Here is a 10,497-nt window from a genome sequence, read left to right on the forward strand (position 1 = left end):
CTGAAATCAAATCATGTGAAAAAGAAACATCACTTTTACTTTCCTGAATCCAAAATCAAAAGACATTTAATTGTACAAAATATTTCTTCTACTTTTGCTTTTGTTTCTAAAAGTAAAACCCTAGATATACTTCAACCCTGACACGTATTGCTGTCTGGATATTAGATACTGAGCTAAGGAATATATAATCCCCAACAGCCCCAAAATCCTTATCTTGACAACATCCGTTATAATCGAAGGAGGCAAATTAAGCGGAATCGTAAGCAATGGCATCGAGTCATTCCTCTTTGTATAACTCCACACAAACCGATTAAACAACACATGACTCGGAATCGTCAAAATCAAAAGCGCCAAATTCTTAACTGCAAAAATCCAATCGGGCCCACCAATCTGCATCCCCCAACCCACATCCCCTTGCCATATCTCCTCCCAAATACTATAAACCGAAGTCAACATCAAGTAACCCGATATCACAACCGTAACCGGGAAATACCTCTGTTTATCCCCAAATCCCGCAACAAAATCTGAATCCTGATTCAAAAGCAACAGAATCGGAGCCAAAAAGAATATCGCCCGGTTCGACCCGCCCGTCAGATTCACATTCAAAATCAAACATATCGCGAAACACATCACCGTCGCCACATTCCCGACAGCTGGCATCCACGCCCCCTCCACCGCAATCCGTTTGATTGTGAAAGCGGGAACGGTCAACACGCGGCGTTGATTCATGAACCGCATTTTTGGCGGGAAACTCACGCTTTGACCGGATTGACTATGTCTAAGACTGCCAGCGCCCTGGTCGTTGAATTTTTCACGCATGAGTGAGGCGAGCTCGAATTTGATCTCGAGCGCGATAAGCATGAAAATGGCGGCGTATAACCCAAGAAGTGACGTTCTTGCCCCTTCCACCGCCAGCAAGGCGGTCAACTTACTGTCTTCTTCGCCCACGTCACCAACCCCGGTTTCCGCGAGTAAGGTTTTGATTCTGACCTGGCCTTCTAACAGATAGGTGACTGGGAAGAGGGCTACGAGTAAGGCGAACACCCATGGGAGGACTTTTGTGCTTGAAGCAGATGGGAGGTGTGTGAAGACTACAAATACACAAGTGCACACCATTGTGACAACTATAAGGAGGTGTAGAATTGTTGCTTGGAGGAAGTATTCGGCTGATATGAAGACACCTAAGGCGATTCCCATGGCGATTGAGAATATCATACGTAACTCGACAATGTACTTTATAGGGATGATTGAGGTGACTGCTGCAAGTGAGAGGAGGATTGCTGACATCAGCAACCATGATGGCCATGTAGGTTTTGATGTGATGAAACCGTAGATTGAGATGTCATCGGTGGATTGTCGGGCGGCTTTTATTAATTCCGAATGGTACGTCCATGATGTTGGGAGTGGCGGCTGCATGATTATGAAAAGGAGTCCGGTTGCTATCACCAGCACCAAGCTTCTTTTAGCAGACTATGTCGCACATGAAAAATAAAATATTAATAAAAAGAAAAAGAAAAAAAGAAAGTAGATTGTTATTACTTATTACCATGACATGAGAAAAGTGAAGGGCAACAATGGGCAAGCAAGCTAATCCGGTCAAGAGTATACAGAATCCCAAAAGTAAACCGCCAGATGGCGATCTCCCGTTCCACCATTGTAAAGCTTCAAAGATTGTTTCGCGACAAAACCAGACCGATAAACCAAAAACTGCAGCATGAGTGTAGCCTTGCCATGGTTTCATCTTCGAGGCTGTTCTTGATCGATCCCTGAAATCAAAAATATATAAAAGTGTGTTTACAAATCATGAAGAATGTAAAAAGGTGAGGGATGGGGAATGGAATAGTTACTTGTATAGAAGCAATGGAGGAGTGACAGCTAATAAAAGAACAGTGGATGCCCATAGAGCGGTTTTTGAAGTCATGAACAACATGGAGAGTTTTGATGAATACAAACAAGTTAACACCCAAACGGCTTTTGATCCGATATGGTGGTCCACAGAGAGTCTTCTCACGAGGGCTAATCCGAGAAAAGTTGTTAAAAACACCATGTAACTTGGGTACATCACCTCATCATCAAAGCTGTAGTAATATATCCCTGAGTATGTGTAAAAACGATTCTCGATGTAGCATAGGAGTAATGCGTGACTGATTAAACCGACTTCTGTTAGGTAATGAAGCTTTTGGGGAAGAAGGGCTAAACCAGGAACCACCATTGCTAATATGACATCAGCAACTATGAGCTTACAGAAGGATTTTAATGACATGCCTGCTAGCCAGATGTTGAGGTCCCAGAAATTATGCAAGACAAACCATGTCACCATTAAGCTCCCGAGTATGACAAAAGCGAAATATGATGAGAGGCTCTTTTTTGTGAAAAAACGAGCTAGATAAAATCCAGCTACTGCAGGGAGTGGAAGGAACTACAACATAATAATGAAAAAATAATAACACTTGTGTTAAAAAAAATAATCAAATTTACAAATGCATAGGTCTTTATAGAAACTTATTGTATTTAACAACTAGATTTTCCACTAACAGATTGATAAAATGCTTTAAAAAAACTTTTACCCCAACGCATATAAATTTGTATAAAGCTTTACTTATTGGATAAAAAGCTTTTTGCTAGGAGGTCATTATTCTTTAAATGAACTATTCAAAAGGTAAAAAGCTTTTCAAAAAGCTTGCATTGGACTTTGGAGATGCTCTAAAAGTAAACATGTCAAAGTTGAGATATTGATAAATGTGGATCGAAGGATTGGGCTCATTGGCAACACCAAAATCTGCCTCAACTCAGTTATGCAACATAGAACAAATTAACTCCAGTAATAAGATATGTCATGTGAAGAACCCAAGAACTGGCTGCTATTTTTAACTAATAAATCATTATATCACAGTTTCCAAGGTAACCTAGTTTGAGTAGGATTTGAGGGGAAGCATTCAGATTTGGAACTAATCTAAGGAAATTGGTTGGCTTATTTTTAGTTTGGCTTGGACGTGGTACAAGATCGGTGGATCACTAACTATAAAGGGTAGGAAAAAGTTTGTGTAAATGTTAATCCAGGTAGCTGCTTTAGGATGTTTGGTCCACGTGATTAATTCTGGCTTAATTTTGTCTAAACACACTTCATCATTACTTAATATGGTTGGACACTTATTAACTAGCCACTTGGAAGAAAATTGAGAGGATTGACAGCTCAATTCATATAAAGAGCAATGTCCATTACTGGGTGAGGAGAAAAAGACAAGCTGAACTACTTTTGATAATCTGGTTAATGACCAACCAAATTTTACAAGGTAAAGAATAGCTTTAAAATGGTAAAGTGACGGTTGAATGAGAAAGGCATGACAAGAATAAAATATAACCTTGATATGAAAAAGATAGCAGTTACTTGAGAATGACATACCAATACAGGAAATCCCACAACGATTGCTCCAGCAGCACTCACAAAGACGGCCAAACCAGTGAAAGCCAATGAACTGGAAGCATCAGCAATCATGCCCATTTCATAAGCACCAGCACCAGCAGCCCCTCCAAGCATAGTTGCAGTGACCAGAAGATAATTCAATGGCCAAGGAACTTGAATATAGCGAGCAAAGGAATGGAAAACAACCCTGACCTCCAAGCAAATGACAACAATGACCAAAGCAACAGCACCATTCACTACTCGAATACTTCTCAGTTGGTGTTCACTCTTGGTGACCCACCAGAGAGCCCCCCTGGTGGATGCATATAGTTGAAACAAGAAGGGAATGAAAAAAAGAAGGAACAAGTCACAGACTGTAGAGGCGGAGGAAAATACAATCGAATAGTGCGATGCAATGTGAAACATCAGAGGGAAGAATAGGAGGTTTAACGTGTGCAAGCAACTCTCGAGCTGGCCAAGGATTAAATTATCATCAGGAACTACTCCACCATGGTAACTCACTTCTTGCTTCAATTTAAAGGATGAAACGCGAGGAATTGAGTACAGCCAGTAGAAAATGCAGTTAAAGACCATGTGATAGTAGGAAGCATTGACCATACCAACAGCAGAGACAGTTGCCCAGCTGAAAAGAACCGAAGCTATGAAAGGGATGCAGGCAAAAAGAAGGCGTTCGAGAGCGAGGACAATGGTCGGGTACTCGATTTGAATCCACTTAAACTGAAGGGACGCCCAAACACCAATTAGGAAATTAGTCAGGGCGCATACAAAACAGGCAAGCAAGCCGAGAGGGATCGAATTGAAGGTCACGAACAGAGACGAACTGAAGAAGAAAGTGATCTGTGCAGCTATGAGAGAAAACCACACGGAGAAAAAGGAGCCAGACTTGAAGTTGAGCGAGTCGAGAATGTAAGCGATCATAAGGCCTAGGGTTAGGGCGGCGACGACTGGAGTGCCGCCGAGATCGAGAAGAAAGGCAGCGCATGGCACAAGCGCGATAGCGATCCTAGCGTTGTGGACGAAGGAAGACGGAGCGAAGCGAGAGTTCTTCAGTGATCTGCGAGTACTGCTGCTGCCGTTGGTGTAAATAGGGCTAGGGTTCCTCTCGGGAGAGTGGCCATTATTGAAGGTGGTGGAGAAGCTGGGGGCACTCATCGAAGGAGAGATGTAGGGGCGATATGAAGGAGGTTGGAGCTCCGGCGGTAACATATTCACAGGCGAAGGTTTAATTGATAAATGGGATCTGAGTGCACTGCCGTGGCGAGCTGAGTCGGAAAGTGAGAAGAGTGGTGGGTTTGATCTGAGAGGAGAGGGTTGGGTGTGACGTGTCTGCAACGCTCGCGGCCGTTGGATTACAATTTCATGTGACCCACCATGCATCTACAAGCGTTAGATCGTTTTCTATCTAAATCTATCCTTCTATACTTCATTATAATACATTGAGTAAATTACTGAAATCGTCCATGTGGTTTGGTCAGAATTGCACGTTTTGTTTCTAACTTTTTTTGCACTCGGATCGTTCCTGTGGTTTGATTTTGTTGCGTTTTTCGTCCCTATGGTTTGGTAAAAATTGCATGTTTGGTCTCTAACTTTTAAGTATGTAAGGGACGAAAAATGCAATAAAATCAAACCACAGGGACGAAAAACGCAACAAAATCAAACCACGGGGACGATCCGAGTGCAAAAAAAAAGTTAGGGACCAAACGTGCATTTTTGACCAAACCACAGGAACGATTTCAGTAATTTACTCTAATACATTTATAAAACTAGATGAGGATCCCATGTTGCGGGAATGGATGTGAAAGGAACTGATCAATAATGTAATTTACTAAACTAACTTAAAAGTTCCTTCAGTTCAACATGAACATGTTTAGAGTGTAAGGGTGATGTGAGATTTATTGTTTGGTTGATTAATTGGTAATGGGATCCAAAAAAAAAAAAAAGTTTCCACCGAAATGCCCCTTGTCAGTTTGATAACGATTTGAATACTTTAAAGAAAAAACCAACTAACATTACATGCCAACAGGTCATCCTTAAATAAAACAAAAAAATGCCACATCATCACCATCATGGACCAAAGTTTCCCCAAAAGTCTCTCAACAGCAGCATAAACATTGCCCGAAGTAGCACATAAAACCCTAATATTCTCCTGCAAATCAAAGAACCCCATCTCCTTGCCCGAAGTAGCACATAAAACCCTAATATTCTCCTGCAAATCAAAGAACCCCATCTCCTGAAGTTGAGACAGTTGAGTTGCATAAAGTTGCTCTGGTGCCACTACAAATTAAAAACAATAATCATCGTCATCATCATAAATAAAAGTTCAGGGGTAAAAACGTAAATTTACAAAAGAACTTGACTTACCATCAGGGACATTTGGGACTCCCATGCCACCAGCTCCAAGTCCACCAAACATACTCATCAACATGTCGAATCCCATATTGTTTTGTGATCCTGTAGATTAAAAACTTGAAATAATACTAAAATGGCATATGATTTATAAAAATTATTAACGATGGAAGTGTCTAGTTACTACCTGGAGAAGCACCAGTCTGAGTAGGATTCCTGAAACATAAAACTTAATGGCTTGAGCATGTAAAACTGACGAATATTGTGAAATTTGTTTTTTGAAATGTAAAGTTAAAATGGTCATTTGGTCATCCAGACCATCTATTCAGTCTAGAAAAGAAACAGACCTCATGTATAGTTGTATACAATACTTTATTCAGAGAGACAATATAATCCATTCAACTACTTTACCAATGATAGGTATATTCAAGTGAATCTTTTTTACTTAATACATAAATGCCAACTTAATTTGATCATTTTGGCACTTAAATCAAATTAGTTATAGTAAAAAAAGCATTTCCACTTACAAAGTTGATTGTTGTTGATTAAGCTGGGGTAGAAGCTGCTGTAAAGACATCATTTGTTGTATAAAACAAACCAACTTATCATCAAACTCAAATTTACAACAGTCAAAGTTACAAACCAAAATTACTCCACAATTTGTATACCTACATCATTCGAGGTGAAGTTAACTGACGAAGCACTTATGGATTCTGCTATCATCTCCCTCAACTGAGGGTTAGAATCGAACATAATGAGAAGTTGAGGGTTTTGACTCACAATCTACAAATTCACATCACCAATACCATTAAAAAAAAATTTATAAATGCTCCGATACCTTAACTATAGTGTATATCATCTTTAACATACCTGCTCCATATACTGGGGATTTGAAAGCAAGATTTGCATCATCCGAGAAACAACTGGATTCTGCAACAGTTGGCTCATGTCCGACATGCCACCTGTCCTGTCTGCCCCTGGTAAACCACGACCACCTAACCCAGATACATTCGGTGCCCTTGTTGGCTGAAAACCACCTAATCATTTTCACCATACAAAGATATAAGATATAATAGTTAAAAAAAAGTCTTGAATGTGAAGTTTATAATGTCTTTTATACCATAAGGGGCACCCCATGGGTTAGGAAGTCGATTAGAATTAGGAGCTGCAGAGCTTGGAGTTGTTTCAGGATTTATCGCACATACAACATCTGAAGGTCTGACTTCAGTTTCTAAGACCAGAAAATGTGTCATTTCAAATTGAATAAAATATGACTACAAATCGAAATCACTTGGCCGAATCAGATAAATAGCGAATCGAAATCAGACACACAACAAATGGAAACCACATAAATCGAAATCAAAGCCAGATTTGCTCATAAATTGAAACCACATAAATCAAACGTCCAGGAGCATAATTTGCATCAGCCCTGCCGAGTCAATTCAGTATATATAATATAAACAATCTGTATTTCACTCATTATATGTATCTGCACATGCTTATGGTAGTATGAACAGAACTTGTGACACCTGCATAAATAGTGGTACGTTCAAGAATCATGAAAAAGAAAGGTTTTTTTATTAGGAATCTTATTATTTAATTACTTGATTTGAAGAGCAACTAAACCAAGCTTCCCAAGAAGAGCCTCTATGCCAAAGAGCATCTTTCATGGAGAAAACTGAGTGATCTTATTCTTCGAAGCCTTATTCTTTCCCTCCTCCTTCATGTTCATTTTCGTTGAAATTATATGAGATTATCGAAGCCTCTGCTTGTTTCTGACCCGACATTTTCTTCGATTTCAAATAATAAACCTCCTTTTATTCTCTTTTCTAAACGGATTTGTCAGCACATATAAGGATAACTAAATTAGGATTAACAAAAACACATCAATTCCCAAATCCATAAATCAATGCCCATGAAAAAAAATATAAAATATTGTATTTTTATAAGAACGAAAAACAAAATAAAGGAGTCGGATTCACAGTTCAGTATTTACAGCGGATCAGATCAAATAGGGTTTGGTTTGGAATTGAAAGAGAGAAAAAAAGAAAAAAATAGGGTTTTGAGGGTGATAGTGGATGGTATACGTGTATCAATATGCTCCATTGCTCCTTCTCACATTCTTTCTTTACTTAACGGCTCCAAATCGTGCTAAAGAACATAAGAAGTATGACTACATACTGTTGTTGGGAATCTCCACCACCGGCACAGTTCCTTCATCATTCCTGGCAAATAGGTCAAATCCATGAAGTCAAAAAAAGATCACATACGACAAAACCGAAAGACGAAATGATTACCAAGAATCAACGGTGGAGTTAACCGATGACAATCAACCACTTCTGCAACTTTGGTGGAGAAGATAGAGTACAATGCATCTTGAATCTTTGTAATCGAATTCCAAAATTAGGGATAAAAGCAGCCACCACCGACGGTGAGGACGGAGGAGGTGTGTTGCAGAAGAAATCATCAAGGTACGGTGAAGAAGAATCGAGAATAAATAGTGAAAGCGGTGGAGTTGGAAACTCGATTGGTCGACAAAACGGTGAGGCAAAACCGAAGAGAAGCGGTCGAGGTAAAGTGAGGAAGCAACTGGAAGTGTTATCTACTCTCGATGAAATCAATGTCGCGTGTGTATACAGAAATCAAAATCCGATTGGGCAAGGAAACGGTGAAGCAAAATAAAGATAACACGTGTCCATAAATGAATACATATAATGGCAAAAGATGCCCTCTACAAAAACCAAAAACAATTGTAAAACAACTTGATAGACAAAGGACCAAAACTGCCAAAAACTCAGGAGCTTCACTGTAGCTAAGGAGGGATAAATTATATATATAAATAATATGGGATCATCAAAATTTAAGACAAGGAAATGAAATTTGAACATTTGTATTTAATTTAGATGGTGGAGATCAAAATATAATATAATGATAATCCACATGAAACAAATTTGACCAATCAAAAAATACATTTCACATTATATATACTACATATAGAGCATTGACCATTGTAAACCCCAATGCTCTTTACCTTCATTTCTCATGCTAAAACTTCACATCCCTACACCATCTTCCTTTTCTCCCACTAAAAATCGATTTTATCATCTTCATCTTAGACAATCTGAAAACCCTATGACAATCCCCAGCTATTGTCGTTACCGTCGTCTAGCATCACCGCTTTCCATCAACATTTTCCGCTCCCATCGTTCTAGGCCGACACACCCTCTCAAGAAAAACTCTTTACACTCTCAAGAAACCTCAACTTCCTCTAACTACCGCCACCACCATCCTTTGTCTCCAACATCCTAGGCTACGAACACCACCTCATGACCACAACTGTTAGACATGCAAAGATAATGTCAAAACAAATCTGTTCATCTTCTTTATTTTTACTGTTGTATATTCATTCAAAAACAATAGGTGTTTTCATCTTTTTTCTTATATTTATTGGATTTGTATTACCTAAAGATTTTAAATTTGGTTGTAAGTGTGCATCACTTGGTGTTGGTTTCCTGACAATGGGATGTTTGACTTATCTTTTTAGAAGCCAAAAGTCTTTTTTGGAAAAAGTCAAGTTTTCTGACTTTTCTAAAAAGTTCATTTTCCTTATATCCAAAATCAAAAAGTAGCTTTTAAAAGTGCTTTTACAAAACATCTTTTACCTTTGATCTTTTCCTAAAAGGACTTTTGGCCTCTCAAAAGCTAAACAAAACACCCCCAATGTTCTTATTCAGATCTTTGTTGTATTGGTACAAATGTTGAGCAAAAGGTTTAAGATTAGTAAATGTACTGACTATTTTGTGTATTAATATTTGTCTAGCTTCGAGAATTTTTTAAGGCAAAATACAGGTATATAGATTTTTTAAGGCAAAATACAGGTATGTAGTAAATGTATTGACTATTTTGTGTATTAACATGTCTATTTAGCTAGAATCTCAAACCATAACTTCAATAAAACAAATTGACATACGTAAATATAATATATGTATAACAAATAATGAAATGTACTATTTTATCCATTAGTTTGGTTAACTAATCATAAATTAAATAAAAAAAAATTTATGGATTAAATAAATAGAAACTGACAGCGTTCTTCAATGTTTGACTAATGAAAAAACTAATTTATAAATTTTTTTTACCATTGTTCGATTTGTACGTGTCTTCCTTGCGATGGGGCCATTTTAATCTTCTCTGTATCGTTTCAATTTTATCCGATGTCCAAGAGAGAAATCTCAAAACGTTTAATTTTTAAATTTGAGTTAAAAATGCTAATGAGAAATTGAATTTAATGATAAGAAATAACTAAGTTTATTTTTTATATGTTACATTTGACATCTTTTTTTATTTTTGATTTATAATACAACTTCTAAAGAACTAACGATATGCACAAGATAACTTTTTTTTTTATTAATTCTACATGTTTCTAGAGCAGTATTAACAATTGAAAGTGAAAATGACGACAAATTTAGTGATCAGGTGATCAATAAGTTCTATGGAAAAGATAAAGTGTAATACAACTTTGACGAAGTAGAAAATGATAAGAACAAATTCTATTCGATGAAAATTTTGAACTCTTTAATTGTGAGGTTTACCCCCGCGCACTTTTCAGCTTAAAACTAGATGATTAAACAACTTGAAGTTTCATTTCAACGCGGTGTATCAAAAAGTTTTACATGATAAGTAAAAAACAGTTGTGTATGGATATTATCGATATCTTTTCAATGTTA

The 10,497-nt window shown here is 37.8% G+C and overlaps 1 protein-coding gene and 1 non-coding gene across 2 annotated transcripts; both read right to left on the reverse strand.

Annotated features, from left to right (window-relative positions):
• Positions 1-16: 16 nt before the first annotated feature.
• On the reverse strand, positions 17-4,715 carry NEF1 (no exine formation 1). The gene is made up of 4 exons (XM_079029992.1): positions 3,404-4,715; positions 1,848-2,419; positions 1,547-1,766; positions 17-1,470 (listed from the first exon to the last, which is right to left on the reverse strand). Exons 1-4 carry the CDS (start codon positions 4,628-4,630, stop codon positions 121-123), a joined length of 3,369 nt encoding a protein of 1,122 aa, XP_078886118.1. The 5' UTR covers positions 4,631-4,715; the 3' UTR covers positions 17-120.
• A 5,181-nt stretch (positions 4,716-9,896) lies between these two features.
• LOC145096576 (U6 spliceosomal RNA) lies at positions 9,897-10,000 on the reverse strand. The gene has a single exon (XR_013703951.1). It is a non-coding gene; the product is annotated as a U6 spliceosomal RNA (small nuclear RNA).
• Between the last annotated feature and the right edge of the window lie 497 nt (positions 10,001-10,497).

The sequence above is a fragment of the Lactuca serriola genome, chromosome 3 (assembly GCF_051521515.1).
Source record: "Lactuca serriola cultivar US96UC23 chromosome 3, Lser_US96UC23_V15, whole genome shotgun sequence".
Classification (NCBI taxonomy): Eukaryota; Viridiplantae; Streptophyta; class Magnoliopsida; order Asterales; family Asteraceae; genus Lactuca; species Lactuca serriola.

Bases quoted from the DNA above. Each gene is read 5' to 3' on its own strand.
- NEF1 (XM_079029992.1), bottom strand. From the start codon at position 4,630: ATGTTACCGCCGGAGCTCCAACCTCCTTCATATCGCCCCTACATCTCT. The intron at 2,420-3,403 runs GTATGTCATTCT...ATTATGTTGTAG, and splicing joins TTGTGGGATTTCCTGTATTG to TTCCTTCCACTCCCTGCAGT. The intron at 1,767-1,847 runs GTAACTATTCCA...TTTTGATTTCAG, and splicing joins CCTCCATTGCTTCTATACAA to GGATCGATCAAGAACAGCCT.